The sequence below is a fragment of the Filicampus tigris genome, chromosome 5, assembly GCF_054856515.1.
Source record: "Filicampus tigris isolate MCC_2025a chromosome 5, RoL_Ftig_1.0, whole genome shotgun sequence".
Lineage (NCBI taxonomy): Eukaryota > Metazoa > Chordata > Actinopteri > Syngnathiformes > Syngnathidae > Filicampus > Filicampus tigris.
Genome location: NC_141221.1, coordinates 18156705 through 18184286, shown reverse-complemented (window position 1 = coordinate 18184286; position 27582 = coordinate 18156705). Strand labels below are relative to the sequence as shown.

The 27582-nt window shown below is 39.6% G+C and overlaps 2 protein-coding genes across 2 annotated transcripts; both read right to left on the bottom strand.

Moving 5' to 3' along the window:
* Positions 1-10384, bottom strand: tmc2b (transmembrane channel-like 2b). The gene is made up of 20 exons (XM_086030597.1): positions 10339-10384; positions 10210-10251; positions 9131-9536; positions 8326-8472; positions 7152-7242; positions 6965-7046; positions 6751-6857; positions 6558-6656; positions 5495-5637; positions 5259-5406; positions 4853-5047; positions 4576-4755; positions 3004-3162; positions 2786-2914; positions 2322-2389; positions 2001-2240; positions 1756-1881; positions 921-999; positions 312-441; positions 1-224 (listed from the first exon to the last, which is right to left on the bottom strand). Exons 1-20 carry the CDS (start codon positions 10382-10384, stop codon positions 1-3), a joined length of 2841 nt encoding a protein of 946 aa, XP_085886723.1.
* Positions 10385-13349: 2965 nt separating this feature from the next.
* tmc1 (transmembrane channel-like 1) lies at positions 13350-26443 on the bottom strand. The gene is made up of 19 exons (XM_086030239.1): positions 26407-26443; positions 24595-25001; positions 24286-24491; positions 24119-24209; positions 21754-21835; positions 21184-21290; positions 21006-21104; positions 20796-20938; positions 20573-20717; positions 20283-20477; positions 18469-18648; positions 18248-18397; positions 17813-17941; positions 17637-17704; positions 16854-17093; positions 16454-16579; positions 16067-16145; positions 13753-13885; positions 13350-13564 (listed from the first exon to the last, which is right to left on the bottom strand). The coding sequence occupies exons 1-19, from the start codon at positions 26441-26443 to the stop codon at positions 13350-13352; spliced, it is 2832 nt and encodes a 943-aa protein (XP_085886365.1).
* Between the last annotated feature and the right edge of the window lie 1139 nt (positions 26444-27582).

Sequence of the window (27582 nt, the reverse complement as noted above, 5' to 3'; positions counted from 1 at the left end):
CTATTGTCTTGGAGGCCTGCCTCGGCCTCTTCCCCTCCCTTGTCCAGGTTGAGGCCCCCGAGCATTTTCAGGAGGTCGACTTCTTGGTCCAGGGGCTCGGGTCACCACCCCCCTGGGATTGGAGGCAGCCAGTGACACATCTTTTTGCAGGTTAACCCCTTTCCCATTGGCTGCTGCACCTGGTTTCATTTTTGGAGACTTGGTGCCCTTCTCAATGACAACTTCTGAAAAGATTAAACGGACAGTACAAAGAGGAAATAGGAGGACAAGCAGATGAAAAATAGTTAACAGTGTGTACGGTGTGTGCATACCAGGTGGGGGCGGCTCTTCCTCTGTCTGAGGTAATATCAAAGATTTGTCTGGCAGCAAGTCCTCCAAATCTTTCATGACTTGATTGGTGCTGTCCTTGTTGTTCCTGCGATTCTTCTCCTCATCCCGAGCCTTACAGGGTGACCAAATTGTTTATTGTCATTTGTTTGTTTCAGCTGGAAATAAACAACTTAAATGCAGAGCTGGTCATTTTACCACAAATTTAGCATCCATTATTCGTCATCTGTCTGTAGCGTGGGCACACTTCCGTCGTCCGTCATTTGGCTTTTTTCCGGGGGGAAAAAAAGTACTTGTCTAAAGGCCGGTCCGCCTCTAATTTTAAACGGTCGCCCGTCTGTGATTCCAACTAAACTTTCTCTAGCAAACCACAACAACACCGCCGACCCAACCGCAATAAATAGACTAATGATGGACTACTGACGAATGGCAGACTAAATAATGCCCATGCTTAGTCCATCTATTTGAAAAAATGTTCATCGTCAATTGTCATCAAAACAGGTGTCCGCCAGTGACAGATAGACAGACCGGTCCGTCACATAGGCGGAGCGCCCAGCTCTGCTTAAATGTATTAAGAGAATGTTAATACTCACCATTTGCATCTTCTTTTTAAGGTCTATGTTTGCTTGTTGATATCCTTTTGACACTGCATTCAGATAATAGATGGCCAGCCTGTTGCATAGAGCATAATAAATTACTGTAATAAATGAGCCATTGCATGGAGAATAAGAACATACACTTACTGCACAGTGAAATAGCATATTAGAGCTGTATCAAAATATGACAGTACTTATGCAAAGTAAATTATGCTCCGTTTTGAGGTATTTATTGATCCCAATTGTTGTATTATGGCATTTTTATTCTATTGTATGTAAAGTGCTTTGTTCCACCTCTAGCTGTTATGAAATGCGCTATATAAATAAAATTGTATTGTAATAATTGAACAATGTTTATGACTGTAGCTGTACTTTTCATCATACTCACGGCTCTTTCTAACATGATAGCGTAGTATCTTATTTATTTGTGCTGTTCTTATTAGAGGGCGCAAATGTAACTGAGGGTCTTGTGAGTATATGTACAGTATTAGAAGCACACATACACTTCAGTAGTTGATTCACAGGCTGTTCCTTGTTCAGTGTTCTATCCCTCCAAAAAGTTGAATTGTCCACCTATCAATTTCGAATAGTGCTCATTAGGCTTGCAGGTGAGCTGGAGCCTCTCATAGCTGACTTTGGTCCAAGGTTGCCAGCCAGGCACAGGTTAGATATATACTAACAATCATTGACACCTATGGTCAATCTTGAGTCTTCGATTAAACTAATAGGCATGTGAATTGATCTATTGTATCTGGTAGCCCTTGCATAATACTGCTGATTATGAAGGGCAAACATGACCTAATTTGTGATGGTACATTTCATTTTAGCTTACACCATAAGAAGTACAGCAGGCATTATAAGTCCAGGGTTGGTGGCATAGCCAAATATGTTCCCAATGAAGGAAGGAAGATCCTGTTCTATAGTCTCCATGACTACGTCATACATCTTCTCTTGGCCACTGCAAGTCAAATCAAACGATCAAATGAAACACATTTTCAGTTTTGTAGCTTTAACCCATGTTATTTCATCCAGTGCTGTGATATACAGTATATCCAAAGCATACTGCCCATTACTGACCTAAATGGCCCACAGTCAAATGATGGAGACAGAGTCATTATAGTGTAGACCACTGGCAGCAGGCTGAGAAAGAGCACAAGCAGCAGCAGACCCATGTAGAAGTTGTTGGAGCGTGACGCCTTGAAGACGCGTTCATGAGGAACATTACAGGCCATCACAGCCCAACATTGATAGTACATCGAACACAGGAGACGCAATACGTTCAGACCCACCAGCCCCGGGGCATAAAACGCACCCATCCTGAAAGAAAAATCAGGGTTAGCAAAGCAAATCTTTATCAGGATGCTGTCGTGTTGTCTTCAGCAAGCATTCTAAAATCACCATATCATTCCTTGATTGAAGATGAGGCTCAGCACATTTCCACTGATGTCAAACTCACCATATGAAGGCTGGAGTAAACAAATTGCGAGCATTTCAACATAATTTAAAACACTTAAACATCACCCATCTCCCTGAGCAGCTGGAATCGTGTGTCTCGCTTTGTGTAATTAAGTTTGCAGTGCAGTGCAATGTTTCACTCACTGCTTGGGGTCATCTGTCTTGATGACACATTGGAAGGTATCAGGTTAACTTGATGCAATACACTGTGATGTACTCGTACAAGCTTCAATAATAGAGTACACTATTAGCGTAAACATAGTAAGAACCCTTTCTGCTGCATGTGTACAAGAGGAAAACTGATCAAGAACAAATTGGGGGTTTGATGACTCCTTGAGAATACCATACAGAGTAAACCCTGCTGCTACCTGACAAGGAGATGCTGACACATATTGTTGAGAACTCACAAATCCGGCCTCCAAGTCCCAGCACCAACAATAGTTGAGGAAGCGGACAATGACAGCTCGCAGGAAGTCCCCAATAAGGATAGTCAAGTAGTTCACTTGCATGTCAGACACTATGAGCTTCACAAATTCCTGCCCAAAAAATAAACAATGAGAACAAACAGAACATACGGGTGTTGGGATGAGGTCAACAGTAAAATCATGCTGCTACTATTACTGACAATGCCAACTGCAGTCTCCCAGCAGGGTCCCCTGATGACGTCAGCAGGGTGGACATCAGGGGGAGGCACATCTGTGGTGTTGAAGTAGCTGCTGTAATTGCTACGGTACTCATTTAGCGCCCACTCAGTGGCGTTCTTGAGGGCCTTCTCACTCTCCAACTAAAGAATAGAAAAGTAGGGGCATAAGCAGAGGTGGGCATTCCGTCAATAGCGGAAGCTGGTTTTGCTGATGTTAGATGGTAGACAGAAACTTAAAAAAAAAAAAAAAATAGACAGACTACGCACGGCCAGAAGTGGGTTTTTGTCCAACAGTGTAATCGTCAATAACCGGATCTTGTAACAATGGATTTCACAGTCCGTCATTGATGGATGCCCTGCCTATCTCACGTGTGTTTGTTATGACAACAGGTGTACTTGAGTAGACTGCATGGACTGTATATGTACAGCTGGTATGTACCAAAGAGTTAGTCAAGCTGGGAATGCAACAACTATTTAATGAGCTAAGAATACAGAGACAGTTTCTCAGAGAAGTTCTTCAATTTTAAATTTTAAATTGCAAAAGTTTTTTGCCAACCGCTAAAAGACAGAACGAGAAGACATCAAAGAAAAAAGATTAATTTATTGTCATGAAAATTTACTTTATTTTGGTTTGCACAAAGACTAGGAAGCATTATAATCCACCAGGATTGAACCTTTGGCAACAATGCAACATGGAATTCTGGTTAAGGTAAGCAAAACTTTAAAGTAAAAAACTTTTAAGAGTTAAAGCGGCAGCAGGCTCCCACATAACAGTTCAATAGATTGCAAGTAAGTGTAGGCTGTGTCAAATGTATGTGTAAAGCTGTGTGAGCAGAAATTGACAGAGCATGATGTAGATAGTGCGCTCCATTTACCATTTTAATCAAATCGGTTCAGATAATGGATGGATGGACAGATTTTTCATCTGTTCAACTTTTTTATTCCTTTTTTTTTTTTTTTTTTACGGACTGGCGGAGCGGTGATGTTTACTGATGGAAGTGTGGTTAAAATAACATGACGGACTGACCGACAAATGATTACAGATTAGTTCCGCCAGATGGACTGACGTATGACAGACGGGTGCCCAGGCCACTGAAGGATGACGAATGATGGACCGGCAAACTTTAGTTTCATCTCTCATTTAACTGACTGTGTAAAATAATTACATGTAGTAGATATTGATATAGATATAGTGATAGAGATAGATAGATAGATAGATAGATAGATAGATAGATAGATAGATAGATAGATAGATAGATAGATAGATAGATAGATAGATAGATAGATAGATAGATAGATAGATAGATAGATAGATAGATAGACAGATAGATACTACAACAAGTGGCTGTAACAGTCATAATAACAGCTGCCTGGTGTCAACACCGGAAAGAAGGCATTAGTATGTATTTCAGCATAGACCACTGTTTGTGGAAATAATGTTAGCCACATGCTGTTTCAACATACCTTTCATGTGTCAAACGAAAACAATGAGAGAACACTGGACATACACGATATAAGAATACTGCTATTCACACACTGCTAAATTAGCATTACCTTTGCAGTGACCTCATCAAAAAGGGCAAAAAGGAAGGTGTAAAGGTTTCCCAGGAAAAGTGCAAAGATGCGTCCTAGTTGCCACTTGAGAGCAATTCGAGGGTGATAGTCCTCTAGCTCAGCGATGGTTTCAAAAAGAGGAGGACACACCAAGCCCAGCAAAGACATCACAAACTCCACCTGATGGATGTTTTATAGAGGGGTGTTAGAAACAAACACTCTCAATGCTGCATGAATCTTTGAGTCAGTGTGCACAAAATGTTCAGTGTCAACCTGCCTCATTCTTTTCAAACCAGGAGAGTTCATCATTATCCATGTCTGCAAATTCCTGGGAGCGCTTTACCACAAAGTAAATGAGGTAACCACTGCCTCCAAGGCTGCACAGGATGAGAACATTGGCAAGGACTCTGAGAAAGCGACGCAGGTGGATGTTCTCATCCTTCTGATTCTCCTGTTCATCTACAATGGATTCCTACAGGTTACATTAAAACAAATTGACTACAGATCCGAGACACGAGTCCCTTTTGTGGGTTGGTATGGATTATATGGATGTTAACATCAAAAGTGGACCATTCCCCCATCAATGAAATTTCCTTTACGTTGACAGAATAGTTCAACAAAAAGGAAATTATTCCCTGATGTAAATTCAGATCTGATTTCACAATTTGCCATTATGATCTCACCTTGAAGCTGGTGGTAATGGAGGCATACTTATTATCTGCTGTTTCTGGGTTTCCAATCAAGTAATCCCAGCTGGTGAACATCTTCCAGCTGAAGGTGAACTCTCCCTCTTCAGCACCGTCACCTCCTTCATTTGAATTACGGGCCATCCTATAAAGAAGACAAAAGTAGCATTGGTCATTTCTATTCAATTAACTGCAGCAACCTAAAAGCGCCAGCATTTGTGTTTGTTTCCTACGTTCTAATGACAACCATCAAGCTGTATCCAAAGATGCCAACGCCAACCAGCAAGTATGACAGGGGAAGTCTGAATTGCAGCACACCGATGGTTCGCTTATGGTCATAGTATCCGTAGAATAAAAAAGAATATTTGCAGTAACCCTGTTGAAAAGATTAAAGGGAAATGAAACACAGACAAATACAGTGACTTGAAGTAATGTATGCATAAATGTAGTGGAATACTGGACCAAAACAGGAATTGAAAATGTAAAAAGAAATTGTCCATTGATCTAGAAGATCATTTGTGAGACCAGAGATTACTCAAATTGGATCCGAGAGAGGATTTGTCTCACAATTTCATGGTTTCATTTAAAGCAGAAGTCAACCCAAACATATTTTTTTCAAGAATATGTTGTATGCAGGCCCACTAGTTGAAACACGACATTATGATTAATATTGCGTTTGTGGAATATGAGTTAAGCAGTAAAGTCCACCCCTTTTTAGCCATCTCAGGGGGCAGCCATTTTGTCACTTCCGTCGACTGAAAATGACATCACAACTACTCAGGGCTCAGGTAGCGTCCAATCACAGCTGACCTGTTTTCTGAAGCTGAGCCGTGATTGGTCGTTACCTGAGCCCCGAGTAGTTCATTTTCAGCCGACAGAAATGACAAAATGGCCAACCCCAGAGATGGCTAAAATGGGTGGATTAACTCTACAAACGCAATATTTGCCAGAATGCCTTGTTTCAACTAGTGGGCTTGCATATAACATATTCTTGAAAAAACATTGGTTTGGGTTGACTTCCACTTTAATGCAGTTGAGGTCAGGGCAAGTTGTTCTACACCAAACTCATTCAAGTAAAACTTTATGGACCTTGCTTTGTGCACCGGGCCACAGTTATGTTTGATCACAAAATAAACTGCATAGAATTGTCTGATTTGTCCAACCCCTGATTGATTAAAGAACGTGTGCCAAAATCACACATAATAACTTTATTGCACCATGTAATTTTTCATCCATTTGTTGATTACATCTGGAAGTTGGATAAAAACAGTAGATAAATTGAACTCAGATACTCACACCAAAATCAAAGAGCACAGAGAAGTCCATAGCTTTCGCCTGCTCCTCTCGGGGTACCGTTTTCCTGGGAATGGAGCCATATGGGAGACCCATGAGAATCTAATACACATAATAAAGTTGGTCAGACAGGAGGCAATTGATAGCATGTAAAATATCAGCTTTGTCAAACATAAAAGAATTGAAACAGCTGTACCTCAGGCAGGACCACCAAGCCAAACATGAAGCCAAACAGAACCAGGTTCAGTCCGTACATCCACCTCAAAAATATGAAGTAGGATGCCACAGAGGACCCAAAGTGACCTATAAGCAGTTGCTAAAGTCAGTAAAGTAAATGTGTGGAAGCAAAAAAACCCAAATGCTTGCTGAATTTCATTATATTTCTAGGAGAATGTCATAATGGTACCAACTTTCCACTTCCTTTATCTTCCTTTCCCAGGGTATGCAGGCTGTTTTGAAGTTCTCAAAGTCACGTTTGAACTTGATAAATTTCTAGGGGGAAATGTTTCAATAATAACATCATCACATCTCAAACCAACAACAGTTGTAGTGTCACAGCTTTTAACTGTCAACAAATGTGCAAACTAAGCATATTACCTTCGTCATCATGACTTTGAACGCATACAGTTTCCTTCCCTTTCCTTTCCCGAGAGCTCCTTCAAACTTTTCAATAAACTCCTGTGCCTCCCTATTGGACAAGCGCAAAAGTCGGTAAGAAGCTGAGAATGCCCAGAATAGGAACTGGTCAACAGTGGGCCAATCCAGTCAGTTAATTAGTGTTAAGATCGGTAAGTGAAATGAGAAGGGTGGAATGAGTTACTGATGGATGATGTTTGTACAAGGTAATAGTAGATGGAATGACCAGGGCAGGCAAGCAGCTGGTCAGAAACCACAAACTGTCAAGTTCATGAAAAAGTTACGACAACTCACCTATCCTGTTCCGCTTCCACAAGCTTACTTACACTCATTTATACTTTCACACTAGCTACAAACCTTTAGCTATACTTTCTACTGTTGTGATTGGTTGATTAACCTCACAAATATGTTTCATTAAAGTCAGGCACCAGACTTGGATAAATGGTTAACTACTCCTGAAAAAAAAAAAACAACTAACTGGTATCTATATTGTAAAAAAAAAAAAAAAAGAAAAGATTTTCACTTTACTGTTTGTATTAACAGTTCTTACATATGCTTTTATTATTTCAGAGACACCACTCCATAAATGGGAATTAATAACGTGATTGAAAACTGACACTATTATTGAAAGTAATTTGAGAAACAACTGGAAAGATAACGTTACGATTTTTAAGAGATGTGTGTACACTGAGACTTTCCTTACTGTTGCAAAGACTGCATATAGCATGCCTCACTGTACGTATTATATGCCTGTGCATGGAGTTTGGGTTTGAATAACAGACACTACTTGGTTGCTAGAGACTACAGTTACGGTTTACAAAAAAAGACGGATATGACTTTGACTTCAATGAAGTACAGTAGCTTGTAAAGGTTCATGACACTGCAAGAAGGAAAATAAAAGTTAAAGCAGCAAATAAGCTTTAATATGCACAGTCATCATCACATGTACAGGACATACGTGATGGTAGGCCTTAAGAGAAGCACGTGCAAGTCTTTGCCTGGAACAAATGCTTAAAAAGCAAATGCAAAAAAAATGAGAATAATAACTAACAAAACATTGGATTGATTTTTGATTGCAAACAAAAAAGCAACACGAGGAGGGGAGCTGAAATTAGGCATTGATTGCATTCTTTACTTGAGCAATACGAGTCTCCTCTTCATACGCCATGGTTTGTTCCTTAACGTGGCAATCAGTTTCTTCTTCTCCTCTACCTCTTCCTTCAGGGCTGCCATCTCGCCTTCAGACAGAGATTCTTCATCAGAGTCAGAGGAGGAAGAGGAGCTGATGAAGGGAAAGAGCAGTCATGTGCCGTGGCTCTTTTTCGCAACGACAAGGACAACCACTAAACACAGATGTAATATCGCAGACACCTGCCAGATCATAAAAGTTTGAATTATGTTGTACAATGGCATATTGTCAGCCATTTTCTGTTAATATTGATTTTTTTTCCAATTAAATGCAATTTAATTAACAGTTAAATCTGAAATATAATAAAGCTTGCTGTATTAATTTAATACAGCAGATCTATGATAACGCATTTATGTTCATATATTTGGACAAAAAGTCCACTTTTCCCCTCATGCTCTATTAAAAACCGAAATGTAACTCAGCACATTCAATCGTCGTTATTGCAGGGATGCTACCATCTCTCATGAAACAGGTGGTAGATGGAGTGTTTGCCTGAGTGCAGCCGTGAATAATGAATGAATGAGCGAATAATCAGACTGATGCAATGGATAATGCTTGACTTGCTGTAAAGTTTACAGCAATTACAGTGGCAACATTTGATGTGTTTGCTGCTGACTGATACAAACGGGGGTCTAATCTGTGATTAGATGTTCAGCGGTACATTCATGGGGCATACTGAGCTAAGCTTGAGAAAAGATGAAGAAGGTCAGCAGGTATTGTAGGTGAGAGAGGCTCTCAGAGAATACTGCACCTGCTCAACTTCCCCTTCTTCTTTTTGTCCTTCTCACCACCTTTATCATTCCCTCTTTTCCCTTTAGCGTCTCCCTTCTTCTCTTTATTCTGCTCCTCTTTGTCCTTTTTTGACACCGCCTTGGCTCCTTTTTTCTTCCTCTTGCGGTCCTCCTCGCTCTCATCCTCGCTTTGCTCCCTCGCTGCTTTCTTCCTGGAAGCTTTGGAGGCTTTGCTTTTCACACTTTTGTTATCATCCTCATCATCTTCTTCTTCTTCATCACTGTCCCGGCTCTGTGCTTTCTTCTTTCTTCCTCTCGTCCTCGGTGCCTCATTCTCTTCTTCCTCATCTTCGTCTTCATCACTGTACCGCTTGGCTTTACGCTGAAGTTTGGCTCTTCTGCTTTTAATTCTTCTCCTCGCCTCTTCTAAAAAATTGGAATTCATTATCGGTAACTCAAGTTTAGAGAGACATCAGTTAAGTATAACAGGATGTTTTCTAATTTAAATAAGATAAGACAGACAAACACTTAGAATGTAATGTATAATGTAATATGTATAATGGAATGGAATGGAATGTATAATGTAATATATTTCCAAACTAAATGTTAACAAATGCAACCTGTGCAGACAAACACTTTTAATGTAATGTATAATATAATATGTATAATGGAATGGAATGGAATGTATAATGTAATATATTTCCAAACTAAATTTTAACAAATGCAACCTGTGCAGTCTAATCTAGATTCAACACGCAATATTAAACAACATGTTGGCGCATCAAAGTATAAAAAGTTTTGGCATCACGCTCATAATGATCACGATCACAAATATAATAATATTCAATCTGGATTGACACAGTCAGAGGGATATTTATTCAATAGCATCATGTTGAGAGTTAATTCTAATATTTTTGTAATCTTTTTTACCTACACAATGGGGCAAAGTATTAATAGGTAAGTTCATTCTTATTACTTTCCATTGTGAAGTCAGAATTTCTAACTCAGCTCTTCTATTGGAGCTCATCAAATAGTGGGAGTGCACTTAAGGTGAAACATAAGCGGAAAAGGCAAGTTTAAGTGGAACGCTTTTGCTCACCTTCACTCCCACTGTCAACTACAGCATCCACCTCCATACCAACTGGAACAAATAAAAAGTTAAACAAATAATCTATAAAACCAGTTGAGGCTTGTAACGTGAAAAGTTTTGAAAAAAAAACATTCTCACCGTCTTCAACAGCAATAGTTGCATCATTTCTCTTCTTAGAAGGCATTCTGTGTCAGTCATTGATTGTGGATTTGACCTATTTGGTTATACCTTTTCTGTCTGCTTCAGACTCTGTCTCCTCTCCATCCATGTGCGAGGGCGGCTGATCCACCTGTGAAGGCAAAATAGGCACACACCCCCACACACACGCGTATAGGGGAGGAATGTGCTCCTGTTTGGACTGCTCCTTGACAACAAAGGCCATCCGATGACCAGCAGTAGCCCAGGGGAAGAAAACACAATTGAGCAATACTTAAACAGACAATGGCCATGTCAATCAAAATGGCAAATGATACGGTAAATCAGCTTGACCTTTAAATAAATTGTGTTTAACAACATGCAACGATGTCTGGGTATTGATTGTTGGAAAAGGAAGTGTCTTTCACATAAAATAAACAATGGTTTATATATTGATGTTGTTGACCTGGAAATTAAACAAAGGATAATAAGCATAAAGACAATTAAAGTTGGTTGGCAGGATGTGTAATGCTGGGTAAAACGTGAACATGCATGGTTTTAAATACTTAATACCTAATTTGATCAGTTTTTATACAAAGTTTCTACTAAAGAGGGCCGTGTGTTGTCATGCAACCAAAAATCGTCAAGTAAAAGTTCAGTGTGAGCGAAATTCAAGAGGGCACATGAATATTGTACATATTCAAGAGAGAATACGCAAAGGCTAGGAGTAAATGTTGTATTGACGTGTTACAACAACCGTGATGCGAGCCTATAGTCAAATGTCAGGTTGGTCCTTTTGAATAATGCAGTGAAAGGAGAGATGTGAAGCTGCCCTTCACCTTAACCCCAATATGCAGTCATGTGGAAGCGCCTCCTTTTGGTCCACCTAACCTGCAACTTCCAGGGTGTTACTATTGTAGTCCACCCTGTTTACATACATCACCTGCTCTACTTTACTGATGTGGTATGCTTCTTCAAACTTCAGCTTTCCTTTTCAGAAGCCCTGTTTGGTGTCACTGTCTTTTCATGGTTCTTGGATGGGTTGAAACTGTTAAATTAATTTTGTTGCTCTGTACTTGCTACATGTGCAATGACAAAAAAAAAAGATTTTCATTTCCACTTTGTATGTACAGGTATTGTGGTTGTTCTGCTAAATCCATGGTAAATTTTGGGCAGAGGTGGATCAGCAGTTACAACTAAATTCATTTTGCAGGTTGAAAATTTTAATTATGACTTGCACTCCAAAAACAATTGGGTTAAAAATAACACAATTTTGGGTCAAAAATGGACCGATCCACTACTTGGGTCAATTTGACCCAACTTTCTGGGTTGATTTTGCAGAAAACTAACCCAACAAACTGATAGCAAACTAATAGCAGTACAAAGCAACACCGCAAATTGGGCTGTTTTGTACAAAACAACTTAAGAAAGTGGGTCAAATCGACCCAATTAGTGGATCAGTCCATTTTTGACCCAAAATGGTGTTATCTTTAACCCAACAGTTTTTAGTAAATGCTGAGAAATGTTGTTGATGGACCGAATCCCGAAATTGAGGACAATAGCACTGTTTCATCAGAGCCTTTCAGGACAATACTTGGATACCTTTTCTGGCCATGAGCTCACCGTATTTGATTGAGTTTGCTCAACTCTCGGGATTTACACAAGACTAACCAGATCCCAGTGCAACCTTAGATGTGAAATCAGTGTATGTTGTGCGACAATGTCTTACTCTTCCCTTCATTAATATTTGGGAATATGAGATGCGTGTGCAGCGAAAGTTAAGATATCAGATAGTATGCCGCCGTGTGGCTCAGTTACCTGGCACGAGCATGGAGGCATGAATTATGGGGCGGCAGGTTAGTTTTAATCCATAGGGTTTTGAGGATCAAGTCAGCGGTATATAGTGACTCGAGGCTCTAGTTACACGCTTTATCATTATCCTCAGGCTTCATCAAATCATATGATTGACAATCATTCGCCATGTTTGTGAGACATTCCTGACAAGTGGATCTCAAATAACTGCAGAGTGAATACTTGATGCTTACTTGCCATGAAATGATCATGAGCATCCATGGATAAAGAGCTGATTAGCACTGTAACTTAATTTCTCAAGTGAGCCTAATTATACAGGCTACTTTTGTATTTACTCAAACAAATAGGTTTTATATTTCTCACTGACATTCCTTGGTGCACAAGACGCTTTATGAATTAACTAAGAGGACACATGTTGATGTTTGACTAACGGGTCATCTGAGGGATTGCTGACTGACAAGACCACAGAGCGGAAACAGCCACCAGAATACTGGATCTGACAGAGCACCGTTATCAGATGATGCAAGTCAGACATCCTTGTAACATGATGATCAGCTCAGAGGCCACAATGAACGGATTTACAATTAAGGGACACTTGGACAATGTTGAATTCAACTGGCACGATCACAAGTCAAAAGTTCAATGGCTGTGGTGCAGAGAAAAGTCTAGAATATTTTAATAAAGAGTACTTTATAGTATTAATCGGACCTATGGATTATAGTTATCTAATTTTAAAAAGGTTCATGTCATTGGGTAATATACAACTCTCTAATTTTATATATTCCTGTAAACTCATACATTATACATACATATTATACGTCATTTGCTACTTTCACAAATAACAAACAAAGCAACTTGGAGAATAGGGACAAGGTTTGAAGAGTTTATCAACATTATTTCATGCATGGCAAAACAAGATCAGCCATCAAAGGCAAATAAAACAATTTTACATATTGCACATGAATTGTTATACTTTTATTATGTTAATGTTAGTAGATAGTATACTCTCGTGATCTCTTAGATCACTAAATTCCTATCATTTTATTGTTTAAGTCTGTCTTCTGGAGACCAGTAGTCCTTTAGCGTGAAAATGTGCTCATATACAAATATAGTCGGCTACTAACCTTTTTATAGCACACGTCTGAACATGACTTTCTCTGTAAAGTGTTTTTTTATTTACTTTTTTATTCACGCTCACTCACTCAGTGTCTCTGCAGCCTTGGCACCCTGTTCATCTTCTGATCATTTTGCTGAGGGAAACCAGGCAGGTACCGAGAAGCCTCATTGTTGCTATGGCGATAACTTCCTGAGCTAGAGGTTTTGGTTGCTTTCCGTACTTGGTCTTTGACGGCAGGAGAATTGTGTCCATTTTTGCCATGATGTGATTTCTGAGATCTACTAATGTTTTCTTTCCCATCTGTAGAGGAGGAGGAGGGTTACTTAATACAACACCAAATATTGCAATGCAGCAAGATGTAATTCATTTCAAATGAAAATATCTCCAGCATTTTATCATTATTATTATCATTATTATCATGATTATTATCATTGTTATTATTATTATTATTATTATTATTTCAAGCATTTTCTTGTGACGTCTCTCACTATCATGGTTACGCAGCAAAGCTTTGGTCCTTTGTTTGTCTGCAGCCTCAGATGCAGCTTTTCTGGCTTCTTCCAAATCTAGTGCGGCTTTCAGTGCAGCTTGCTTGTTCTTTCTCTTGTTCTCTTCATTTTGCTAGAATCAAAACACAAATATCACACTGTCAACATGAGATTCAACATAATACAATTAATGAAATACATTTCTCTAATTCCAACCCATGATTGAGCATTCGGATATATGGGCAATCATTATGCTGCTATCTGCTGGATAACTGCTACAAGTACAACTACTGTCCATCATTCATTACTGAGTCCTGCTGCATAATATTTCTGCATAAGTGTACTAAAAATACTGGTAGACACTTATACTAAATGTTGCCCATTTTCATATACAAATATAGATCAGCATTTTCGCAGTTACAGTCTGAAAATCAATATGTCATGTTAAAGTCAACTTGTTTTTTTTTGGGGGGGGGGGGTTGTGTATAATTACTACATGGAAAGTTACTGAAAATGACATCACAGACCCTCAGGGCTCAGATAACGACCAATCACGGCTCACCTGTTTTCTGAAGCTGAGCTATGATTGGTCATTATCTGAGCCCTGAGGGTGTGTGATGTCATTTTCAGTAAACACAAGTGACAAAATAGCCATCCGCAGAGATGGCTATAAATGGGTGGATTTTGTTGCTTAACTCATATTCCACAAACACAATATTAATCAGAATGAGGTGTTTCAACTAGTGGGCCTGCATAGAATATATTCTTAAAAAAATATGTTTGGGTTGACTTCCGCTTTAAGCTCTCAGTCAGTTACCGCAGAAATAGACTCTCTGAACCTAACCTAGTCTGGACCATGTTTAATGTTTATCTCAATGAACCTCAAGTTTCTTTCTGTCCCTGCCCTGTCTCTGTAGTTTTGTCGTAGCGTAGTTCTGCCGCTTGTCATTAAAAAAAAAAACGGAGTCAGAAGTCCATTAGGCACAGAATCACTGAAAAAAAAATTCTATTGAATTTACTCAATTTTATTTTGTCAAGTGGTTGCACAAAATATAATCATCTGGATTAAGATACATTTTTTAGTAGACTATACATCTACTTAAAAAATGTATCTGGATCCAGATGATTTCATTTCGTGCAACCACCTGACGAATTATAATTGAGTAAATTCAATCATTCAATCATTTTTTGCAGTCTAAGTGGAGACAAACATGATATGTCTGTTTGATAATGATTCCATGCGTGGATAAAGGCGCAGCATTAGTACGCATTGAATTAAATATTCGTCAGCAAATGAGACTGTGCAGTGATGTTTTAGCATTTCCAGAAAATTATCTTTTTGAGCTGAACCGTTTCACGTGACAGTCCATCATCCACATACACTGAAATAAGTTTCTGTTTAATATTTACTCAATTTTATTTCTTCAACATAGTTGCACAAATTATAATCATCCGAATCCAGATAATTTTTTAAGTAGACTACACATCTACTTTAAAAAAATGATCTGGCTCCAGATTATTTTATTTTGTGCAACCACAAATATAATTGAGTAAATTCAACCATTTTTTTCAGTGTATTGTACCTGAGATTATGTCTTAAATGTTTGAACAATGTTTTTACTGTATATTTCATCAGCTGTTAAGTGCGCTTCTCCCCCGCGATTGCACCTTAATGAAATCAATTTATAGGCAGAAACAAGCAGTTTTCCCCTGTTATATTACTGTGATTGCAAAGAACAAAGGACTTGAAACTTCTGCATATATTGACCAGAGCAGCAATGTTCTCCCACGCCTCTCCCTCATTGCCATGGTGACTCAACGAATCGGGGCTCCATTCATGCTGTTTTTTCATAGTTGTGGTGCACGCGCTTAACTCCAGGTGAAGGTACTCTGAGTTGAGTAAACTGATTTAAATCAGCTGTTCTGGAACCGGAAATGCAGGGTTTCCTATCTCTGCGTATATCAACTCAGATTTCAGGCTTAGAATCAGAGTCTGATGAACCTGCTTGGTGAAATAGATCCCTGGTCACCAGGGCACAACCATTCACACTCACATTTACACGTATGGACAATTTTAATCTTCAATTTGCCTAACATGCATGTATACAGTACAGTATTTGGAATGTGAGAGGGTGTCATACTACCTGGAGAAAACCCACGCAAGCACATGGAGAACATATGAACTCCACACAGGGGGCCTTGAGTCAAGATTCAAACCCAAGGGTTCTCAACAGTGAACACTAATTCACTATGCCATGCTGTATTGTAATCCTGCAAAAAAAATCCTGGTGGGGGAAAAACTGAACTAATTTACCGTCTGTAGCTTTTTCTTCAGTTCAACATTTGCTTCTTTGTAGGTTTTGGATGTGGACTGCAGGTAATAAATGGCCAGCCTATAAAATAGAATGATGGATTATCATTACCAATGGTGAATGCATTTCCTGTGCAGCGCATTTCTACCAAAAAATCTGTATCACATTGTTGACTTATTAGCCCGTTCACACAATGATGTTTATGCTAAGAGAGAAAATACTGTAACTGGCTCATGCACACACTGATGATGCAGAACTGAAAACTCAACCAGATTTGCCATGATGATCAGAAAACCAAATATAGTTCATCCCTATTCATGAAGACATGAAAGTCTGCACCACACTTTTTTTTACAGTACGAACAAAACTTTTTTATCAATTTTACTCACACCATCAACAACATGAACGGTAAGACCAGTCCAGGATTTGAGGCATAACTGAACATTTTTCCAAACCAGGCTGGGAAGTCTGACTCCAGAGTCTCATGGATTACATCAAACATACGATTTTTGCCACTATGAAGAAAGAGAAAGTGAATGAATACCCATGACCCACATTTTAAATCCAGTAGACTGAAAAGAATGATGTGATGAATTTACGCAACTCATGTGGTTAGATGAAATCAAATCAAGTAAACTATACATCTACTTAGAGATTAGACTAGATTGCACATCTACATAAAATGTATCTGGATCCAGATCAATTCAATTGTGTGCAACCACCTGACGAAATAATACAATTTTGTATGTTCATCACACCATGTCTTTCGGTGTAGGATGCCTTCATTACCTGAATGGTCCGCAATCAAAAGACGGAGGGATTGTGACAATGGTGTACATTGCAGGTAGGGTGGAGAGGAAGAGAATAACCAGTAACATGGCCATGTAGAAGTTGTTGGAGCGAGAGGCCTTGAAAACTCTTTCCTGCGGCGCATTGCAGCACATGACGGCCCAGCACTGAAGGTACATGGACACGTGGAGGCGGAGGACATTCAGGGCAGGCAGGCAGGGAGCATAGAAGGCACCCATCCTAGAAGAAAGCATTATGCACACATTGATTATTTTTATAAAGTTGCAATGCAGGACAGGATAGGTGGAATGCCAGGATTGGATCAGATGGAATAATATAGGATATGATGGGATGGGATGGGGCAGGATACAACCATCCATCTATCCATTTAATATGCCCCATTAGGGTCGCAAGTGTGCTGGTTGACTCGAGGCGAGCGGTTGGGTACAACCTGGAGTAGTCGCCAGCCAATCACAGGGCTCATAACCTATACAGTGGACAAGCAACCATACACACCCACAATCACAGTTATAATAATAATTATAATAATTATAATAATAAGATAATTTAGCCTCTTGCGATGTGACCTGATGTGAATTCTGGGGTTGGATGGCATTGACGGGGACAGAATAGAATAGAGTGAGATGGGACTGAATAGGATAGGTGATCACAGATGAATACAGAACATATTGTACTATTCAATGTGAACTTCTGGATTTTACCTCTTCACTTACAGTCTCTTGTTTTGTTAAAAATGAAAAATAAAAAAAATAAAACACTTACCATATCATCCCTTGATTGAAGATCAAGCCAAGGACATTCCCACTGACATCAAACTCAGAGTATGACGGCTTTCAGAAGGTGTAGAGGAAAAAGAAGATGAACAAAATAGTCTCCCGACTCATATTTTCACAGCCTCTGCAGACATTTCAGGAGGCAGCTAGAAAAAATTGACTTACAAATCCAGCCTCCAAGTCCCAGCACCAGCAGTAGTTGAGAAAACGAACAAGCACAGCTCTCAGAAAATCACCAATAAGCAGTGTGGCGTAGGTTGTCATGGTGTCAGATATGATGAGCCGCACAAATTCCTGCAAATGACCATGCTCCTGTGATGTATAGTGCATGCATTTAAAAAGGTTAGGGTAGGGTATACTATGCTATAAGGTTAGTATACCCAAGGCAAAAAATGCCCTTGTACACGCAAGGCACTTATGCATGTGGTCAGAATTGACAATAATATGTTGAGTAGTTGATGTGATGGAAATCTCTATCTATGATCAAAACCAACATCTAAGCTTAAAGGCACTGGGTCCCATTAGCTTGTGCTTCTGCGAGAGATCATTTTCTCAATGCTGCATGTGATAGTAAGTGTACTGTAGAGCTCACTGTCTAACCTGCCCCACCATGGTCTCCCAGCAGGGCCCACGGGGCACATCGGCAGGATGAACAGAAGGTGGCGCAGTACTGTTTCCTGATTGGGTGACGTTGTAAAAACTTGCTTCCCATAGTGTTATATTGAATTTGACAATTTTTTCCTCTTCCCTCTGAAACACACATACACCCCTGAGTTCACACTTTAATAAACCGCCTATCACGTACACACTGCAATCCTCACTTTGAGGTTGATCTCATCCATGAGTGCGATGATGAACGTGTAGAGGTTTCCCAAGAAGAGAGCAAAGATGCGCCCCAGCTGCCACTGCAGGGCGACTCGAGGGTGGTAGTTCTCCAGGGTGCTAATGATGTCAAACAGCATGGGACAAAACATCCCCAGTAATGACATGACCATATTTACCTGGAAAAAACACAGCCTGTTTCAGTCAGTGATGCCCGAAGGAGGGGGACATATGCAAAGAGTACTGAATCAACCACATGTTCTACATGACAGATTTACATGACCAATGCTTCAGAAAACAGGTCAGCCGTGATTGGTCGTTACCTGAGCCCTGAGTAGTTGTGATGTCATTTTCGGTCGACAGAAGTGACAGAATGGCTGCCCCCAGAGATGGCTAAAAAGGGGTGGATTAACTCTTATTGCACAAACGCAATATTTATCAGAATACCTTGTTTCAAATAGTGGGCTTCCATAGAACATATTCTTGAAAAAAATATTTTTGGGTTGACTTCCGCTTTAAAGGATACTGTATGAAAAATCTTCAGATAGAATTGTTACTTTGCTTTTCTAGCTTTATTGATGCTGAAGGAAAAGTATCTAGAATAACTATCAAGTGTAATGCCTAAATAAAAAATTCTGTCTTTACAACAGTAGTAATGCTTTTGACTACCGTAATTATGTAAGATGAGTATTTATTTAGCACAATGGTCATATTTGCAATGCGGTATGATTGTTTGTGACTGCACAATTTTTTTTTAATTTACAGCCTCACACGTGAACAAAAAAAATCACATATTGTTGATTTGGATATTGCTATTGTGAATTTGAACCCAAGGCTGTTATGCAGTGTTTCCCAACCAGCAGGTACATGAGCACGTTGCAAAGGGTAGGCGAAAACATATAATCACTTATGCCCAAGATCAATAACCTGTGACACAACAGCAGTGTGTCAACTCAACTCTCATTAAAGCTCAGATGAATAGTAAGCTCCATTTTTTTGTGGTAAATGTTAAGAGTTACATACTAACAACGGCAGGGTTTTTTTTTTTGTTTTGATTCCTTTGTTTTCCCTTCATGTTATTTGTTGTCATGACAACATAGTTAATTTTTGTTTCATTTGAGGTTTAAAAAAAAAGACATTGCCGTGATTTAAATGTTCAAATTAAAGAAGTCAACCCAAGCATATTTTTTTCAAAATATGTTCTATGTAGGCCCTCTAGTTGAAACAAGGCATTCTGATTAATGTTGTGTCTGTGAAATATGAGAAATCCAGCCGTTTTTAGCCATCTCAAGGAGCGGTCATCTTGTCACTTCTGTCGACTGAAAATGACATCACAGTTGCTCAGGGCTCGGATAACAACCAATCATAGCTCACCTGTTTTCCTAAACTGAGCCATGATTGATCGTTTTCTGAGGCCTGAGCATCTGTGATGTCATTCTCAGTCGACAGATGTGACAAAATGGCCGCTCTCAAAGATGGCTAAAAAGAGGTTGATTTTGCTGCTTAACCCATATTCCACAAACACAATATTAATCGGAATGCCTTGTCTCAACTAGTGAGCCTGCATAGAACATATTCTGGAAAAAAATATGTTTAGGTTGACTTCCTTTTTAAAGACGCAAAATAAAATGATTTGATTGCTGATGATTAATGATTTGATACAGAAGCCAAAAAGGGTTGGGAACAACTCCTGTAACGTGTATGCGACCGGGGAGTATATGCAAACCTTTCCCAATCTTACCAGTAATAAAAAGCAAATTTGATCAAATCATATCTTAATCATTCCTTCGGTGGTCAACCCTTTTATTTGTACCTCATTCCTTTCCCACCAGGAATGATTTTCCAGTCCATCCAGAGCAAACTTCTGAGAGCGCCGCACGACAAAATAAATGAGGTATCCACTTCCTGCTAGGCAGCACAACACCAGGAAATTGGCCAGCACTCGCAGGAAGCGCGTCAGATGGATGTTGTCATCCTTTTGGCTCTCTTGCTCTTCTAAAATGGCTTCCTGGTGAGGCAGCAGAAGGGAGACTCATGGTAGTTGTAAATTGCTCCCAACTATCACATAAATGTAAACATCAACACTAACGCATCTGCCTTGACCTTGAAGCTGGTGGTGATTGAGGCAAATTTATTATCTGCAGTTTCGGCGTTCCCTATCAGGTAGTCCCAACTTGTGAACATTTTCCAGCTGAAATTAAAGCTGCTATCATCTCCGACACCGGTCTCATTTGAATTCCGGGCCATCCTTTTATTGAAGTCAATACATAGTCACCATAATTATTACATTTAGTAGTGTGTGTATATACAATAGGAATAAACTCACGTTCGAATGACCACCATGTAGCTGTAGGCCACAGTTCCAACTCCAACCAGGAAATAAGACAGAGGCATACGAAACTTGAGCCAGCCAATGGCACGCTGGTCATTGTAGTAACCATAGAATAGGACAGAGTATTGGGCGTAACCCTGCAGAAACATGTTTTAATCCATAAGAGCAAGTAAGTGACATTATGTGACATAAAGTTAAACTGACCCCGAAGTCCCATAAGACTGCAAAGTCCATGGCACTCCCTTCCTCAGCCCTCGGGACCGTCTTTCTTGAGATGCTGCCATAGGGCCGCCCCATTAATGCCTGATTTACAAAAATAGAGTGAACAGCGACATAAAAAAAAAAAGCACACACACATAGGGAAACCCCTAAAGCAACAAACCTCTGGCACCATTACCAAGCCAAAAGTGAGCCCAAACAAGATCATGTTGATGCCGTACATCCACCTCAGGAAGATGAAGTAAGAGGCAACAGAAGAGCCAAAGTGACCTGTGATGTGCAGCATATAATGGGAAAAAATGACTGTACATTAATGCCAACTTCAAGGCCACAAAAGCACTTCAATCACTGTTGGATTAAAATATTCTGATAAATATTTCATTTGTGGAATAACAATTTAATCCGCCTGTTTTCAGCCATCTCTAGGGGCGGCCATTTTGTCAATTCTGTCGACTGAAAATGACATCACAACTACTCAGGGCTCAGGTAACGACCAATCACAGCTCACCTGTTTTCTGAAACTGAGCAATGATTTGTGTTAGCTGAGTCCTGAGCATCTGTGATGTCATTTTCAGTCGACAAGAGTGACAAAATGAGATGACTAAAAACGGGTGGATTCATCATATTACACAAATGCAACATTAATCAGAATGCTGTGTTTAGACTAGTGGACCTGCATAGAGCATATTCTTAACAAATATATGTTTGGGTTGACAACCCCCTTTAAACTTACTTTCAATCTCTTTAATTTTCATCTCCCATGGTATGCAAGCAGTTTTGAAGTTTTCAAAGTCCCGTTCAAACTTCATCCATTTCTAAAATTACAAAGAAAAAAAACTAAATAAGACTCTAAAGCAGATGTAAGACATCTGAAGAATTTGTGTTGGTTTTGATGTTTACAGTAAACACAATAAACAAACACCTTGAATAAAAAATCTTGAAATATGGATCCCTATGTGTTTACAGAACTACCAACTCCCAAACTGATATGCGCACAGAGAAAACAAAAGCCTGGTGCGTTTTTCGTTCTTCCCATCGGTGTGTAGTTGCTACATTACATGCTTGGTAATATGTTAACTTAACTTGTGTTAATTGTTTGATACAAAAATAGAATTTTTACAAAAATTTGAAGAGTTAAGCAACATTATTTGTCTTTGCAAGGGAACTACGATGTAGTGACATTTTAGCGAAAAAGTTTCTTATTTGTGTGAAGAGTTTTGCAATGAAAAAATAGCCAGTGGTTACAAAAAATGTGCTTAAGACATCAGAAACAATTTTTTATTTGTCATGAAAAGTTTTAAGTCTATTTTATCATGTCTCTACAAACAAAACACAAAACAACTGTTTTGTTTTGTGATAAGAAGACATGTATGCTAACTATAATATACACGTGTCTAAAATCTTATTTTTACTTTGTATTTCCTTCCTCTACTTTCGCAAAAACGGATTCATGATCACCAGTGTAACTGTTGCTTTATGCTACAATAGTCACATCTTTGAAATGAATATAGTTACCTCAGTTCCCAAGATTATGTCGCATGTTTTTCAACAACATGCAGGTTCCCCATTATAGACTAACTAGTCTCCCGTTTATCCCCATCGAATCATGTAGTAATGTTTATATATCGTCGCTGTCCTGTGAAAAACACGTATGCCCATTTTTTTCAATGTTCTTATTTCTACGTAAATGGTGTTTCCGCGTTACAGACATCACATTAACGTGAACATTTAAAACATTTCCGAAATTGGACAAGTGTTTTTCACAGGACAGCGACAATATGCCAGTTAAAGAGACACTTGGATGAGCTTAACATTGGCACTTATGTAATACGTTTGCATGTAAAAATGACATCAGTACTAAAATGCCCACCTCAAAAGACTCTGTAGTGAATTATGGGCTTTTTTTGTGATTAGGTTTACGACAAATTTCCCCGCCCCTTTTTGGTTGCGTGGCTTATGTTATGTTTTCGGTCTCAGCTGTCCACGTCAAGGGAGGGAGCCAAGCGTGGTAATATTGCTCGCTTTGTCAGTAATGTTGTCTAAAACGGCGACCGATCGCCACCAAAATGCAAATGCACATTACTACTCTTGTCCACTTCAACCTGTGAAAGTATAAACGTGTTCTGCACAATAGTTTGGATTTATTGACATAAAACGTGATCTCATCATGATCACCTCCACAAAATCAAAAATACCGTGGCGATCGCTTCTCCCCTTACACAGGCTGAAGCGGACAAGAGCATGAATGCGCACCCCGACTGGTTTATATTTCGGACATTTAGCGATGCTAAACTCGTGTCAACTCCCAGGAGGGAGACGGCGGCTTGCAGCGAGCAGCAGGGCAGGCAGATTGGAGCTTTATACCCCAACCCCCTTCCCTCCCCGGCTAAAGGTAGGATAACGGGACGGCTAATAGCAACAACTAGCTTCAGGCTGTTAAAACAAAAGGCGTTAGCACAACAACATTAGATCCTTACTGTCCGCGCAGCGTGTGGAGGTGATCATGAGCCTGTGTCTTCATGTCGCGGGTTGCCTCCCAAGCAGTCGCGTGCGTTGTCCGACACTGCTTGCAGCCGCCAGCAAGCGTCAATGTTCAGCAAACAAAAAGTTCCAGCGAGGAGGCTGACTGCACAGCCGATTGTGGCCGCATTGGAACGTGCCGTTTCGGCTGTTACGTTCCACGGCGTGTTGTCGGTCGAAAAACCGTGGCCATTCCTCATCCAAATAAATGTGCATGTTCACTAATTCCCACTTCAGTCTGTAAATATCCTGACTGGTGTTAAATGCCTCGCTCGTCCTAACCGTGATCAGCAAAGAAGCAGTGTTTTTTTTTTGTTTTGTTTTTTTTTAAGCAAAGAAGCAGTGTGCGCTCGTCCCAGCATACAGTAAATCTATGTAGCTCATGCTCACTTCCGCATTTCCTCATTCTCATAAATCAGCCACGGGGAGGTAAATCCTTTTGATATGTTGAAGTGGTCATTAGTAAGGATGCCCACATACATTTTGGTGCCAATTGATCACCGTTTTTGGACGTTATAAGCAATGAAAGTACAATGATTTCCAATGGAGAGGTAATTTAACAGACACTGTCCTCTTACCTTGGTCATCATGACCTTGTATGCGTAGAACTTTCTACCTTTCCCTTTGCCCAAAGCCCCCTGATAGTTCTCAACAAACTCCTGAGACTCCCTGAAAGTAAGAAGATAATTTCACTCCAGATTCACGAAAGTCAATAGGTTGACCGTGACTGTTCTGAAGAAGTTACCGTAAGGTTAAGAGCTTCTTTTTCATCGACCACGGCTTTCCCCGGAGACTCTGGATCAATTTCTTTCTCTCATCCACTTCCTCTTTTAGCTCCTGGAGCTCCTCTGCCGTCAGAAACTCTGGTCTTAACTCTTCCTCGTCACTGTCCTCTTCCTCATTGTCATCTTCCTCACTTGTCTCCTGCTCTGAACTGAGATGTAATTGTTTCTTTGTATTGTCATATATGGTTATATATATTAATGTTTTCCTAAAAGAAATGAGTAATTATTTACCTTGTTTCAATTACTTTCTTGCGCTTATTCGTCTTTACTTCCTGTCTTTTCTCCTTCTTCTCATGTTTACAAACGTTCTCTTTTCTCTCGTCTTTTTGGGCTCTATCGTGTTTCTTTTTCCTCTTGACATTTTCATCCTCGGCTCCCCTCACCTCCTGCACCTTTTCTCTTATTTTTATATTTTTAAGGTTATTCTTCTTGGCTGTCTTTACTTTGTCTCCCTTCTCAATCTCCTTTGTGGATTGATTTTCATCACTGTTTTTTCTCCTCCTCTTGCCTTTTTCTTTCCTCTCTGATCTGTCCAGCAACTCCTCTTGAGTCTCAGCTGCACATTTTTTCTTCTTTCCATTTCCCTTCTTTCTTTCTCTTTTACTATCCTGCTTCTTTTTTTCTATTTTCTTTCGCTCATATTCCTCTGGTATAGTGCAAATACGACCTTCATCACCTGCAGTATAATAAGATGTATGTTAATGTTGCAGTTGAACTTGGAACATGTGTCACATACCGGTAACTGAAATGTCAGCAGGACACTGGCTGGAATTTAACCTGTCTCAAGTCTGAAGGATGCTTTCTCCAGACTCCACATTTCTGACATGACACTTACATTTTTTTTGTTTGCAATCCTGCCATGCATTTTCAGGGGATACCACATAGGTGTAAAGATGACAGAATTCATGCATGCACTTACCTGTATTTTCCAGTCCAATGTGAACTAAGAACAGAATGACCATATAATATGAATTAGCCGGGGAATCCTTCCGCCGTCCGTCTATCTGCCTTTTTGTCCGGCCAGGAAAAATAGTAACCGCCTATAGGCTGGTCCGCCTATGATTTTAAACAGGCTTCCGTTAGCGTTTCCGACTAGCAACTTTGACAAACTACCACTGGCTCAGATAATGGATGATGTTAACTAAGGCCTACTGAAGCAAACAGATAAAACACGAAAAGCCTGCAAGTTTGTATTTTTTTCTGAATTATTTGGGGGGTTCTGTTTTGGTCAACAGTTTTTTTCACACACTCTAAAAACAGTTAGGTTAAAAATAACACAATTTTGGGTAAAAAATGGACCGATCCACTATTTGGGTCAATTTGACCCACATTCTTGTGTTGTTTTGTACAAAACAGCCCAATTTTTTTGTGTTGTTTTGTACAAAACTACCCATTTCTGGGGTTGTTTTCTGCAAAAACAACCCACGAAGTTGGGTCAAATTGACTCAAGTAGATCGGTCCATTTTTACCCCAAGTTGTGTTATTTTTCACCCAAGTGTTTTTAGAGTGTATGTTCTTACAAGATCATTGTTGTCTTGATGATTGCTATTTACGTCCAACCTCTGACTTAAATCTATAAATTGAGTTAATTTCTATAATCACAATGCAGTACTGACTCCATATGAGTAGTATGCTACTACTTCATTGTGCACCTAGTACTGTCTTCAATAAAGGAGCATAAAGTGAAAAAAAAAAAGACTGCCACAGACACTGAACAGATCAGCCCCTGTGTGTATTCTTAGTGAAACTAGAGTCATAGTCTCATGCCTCATTACGGATGTCTGCATCAGAGGGATACAGATACAAACAATGGTCTAATGAAGGGAGACGGGCTGAGTAATGGGGCTGCCGGGCAGCAAACAAAAGTTCATCCAAAGGTGCAGAGCTTTTTGTTAACATCAATTTAACAATTGAGATTGGAATGGCAAATATTGTTTTATCATAACCCCATTGCAAGATAAAATGACTTTCTGTGCACAAAGTATTGAATTCATACCTTCAATTGTCCTTGTCAAAGTACTGTACTATGGAGACCAAATGAGATGATCACATACTGTAGATATAAAGAGGCATGGACTTACTGTCATCCTCTGTAGTGATCAGTTTGTCGCGAGGCATCCTCTTCTCATGGTTCCCGACCTCCAAGTGTCCCGTGGTCCAGAGAGCTCATGAACATGTGAGATGAAAATAAAGATGGTTTCTCCTTCTATGAAGTGGATGAACACATTGCCATGACAGCAAATAGTGTGTGCATTTGTGCATAGAGGCATGTCTATGATGAGCACCTCGCATGAGAAGTTCACTTTTTCCTTGCCACCCATTGACCCAAAACACACACAATGACATCCTGGAAACCTTAGAGCCTCGCAATTTCACTGCCAATCAATTATTCAAAACAGTTATGACCGCCTTTATGCAGTGTGATGTGTGTGCGTGTGTATGTGCGCGCGCGTGTGCAAGTGGGTGTGTGCGTGTGTGTGCATGTGTGTGTGTGTCCAGCAGTGTGTATGTGCCTCTATGTATGAGTTACGAGGTAAAAATATTGTGGGAGCAGAAGGTCAATGCCAATGTGAGCGTTGTTAATGTCATATTCAAATTATGGTTCAACTGTATGAAACAAATTTACATTGTACAAACTGGATGAAGCTGAACCTTCTTCTAAACCCTTAGTTCATGTGGCCCGGTTTTACCTATATAAGTCAACTTGCATGTTATCATTCATGACTTGCAAATATAATACTGTGTGTTTGTAATATTGAATTGGATCTTCTGAATTTAATTAATCCTATTTAATTAGGATTTCATTCTATACGGATCATATTTGCAAAGAACATGAAATAAGGCCCACTTTTGTCTGTGTCATGAAAGCTGCATGATTAGGTCTATAGACACATAGTACATGTGCAGCGTAAGCAACCAACGTGTCATGCAGTTCAAGAGAAGTTACTTAATGAGGTAGAGTTGTGTAGTATGTATTTATATGTTTTATTAGTTTTTTACTTATATTAACATTGGCACTTATATAATAGGTTTGCATGTAAAAATGACATCATTACTAAAGTGCTAAGTACTAAACTGATGAGCCAGCAGGAGGCACTATTGCACCAATTTAAAGTATTTTCCTCTCTTAGTTCTGATTTCTCATGCAGGTGTTAGGTGAAAGTAAATAAATAAAACGTTGCAGGTAGGCGTGCGTGTTTGTCTCACGGAGGGAAGAAGTGTCTTGTGTAGGCTATATCTATTCCCTCTTTCCGAAC

Bases quoted from the DNA above. Each gene is read 5' to 3' on its own strand.
- tmc1 (XM_086030239.1), bottom strand. From the start codon at position 26,443: ATGCCTCGCGACAAACTGATCACTACAGAGGATGACA. The intron at 16,580-16,853 runs GTAATGAAGGCA...CTTTCTTCATAG, and splicing joins TTTGATTGCGGACCATTCAG to TGGCAAAAATCGTATGTTTG. The intron at 13,886-16,066 runs GTAAATTAGTTC...TTTTGATTCTAG, and splicing joins TGAAGAAAAAGCTACAGACG to CAAAATGAAGAGAACAAGAG.
- tmc2b (XM_086030597.1), bottom strand. From the start codon at position 10,384: ATGCCTTCTAAGAAGAGAAATGATGCAACTATTGCTGTTGAAGACG. The intron at 442-920 runs GTGAGTATTAAC...TCACCCTGTAAG, and splicing joins TTAAAAAGAAGATGCAAATG to GCTCGGGATGAGGAGAAGAA. The intron at 225-311 runs GTATGCACACAC...TAATCTTTTCAG, and splicing joins GGAAGAGCCGCCCCCACCTG to AAGTTGTCATTGAGAAGGGC.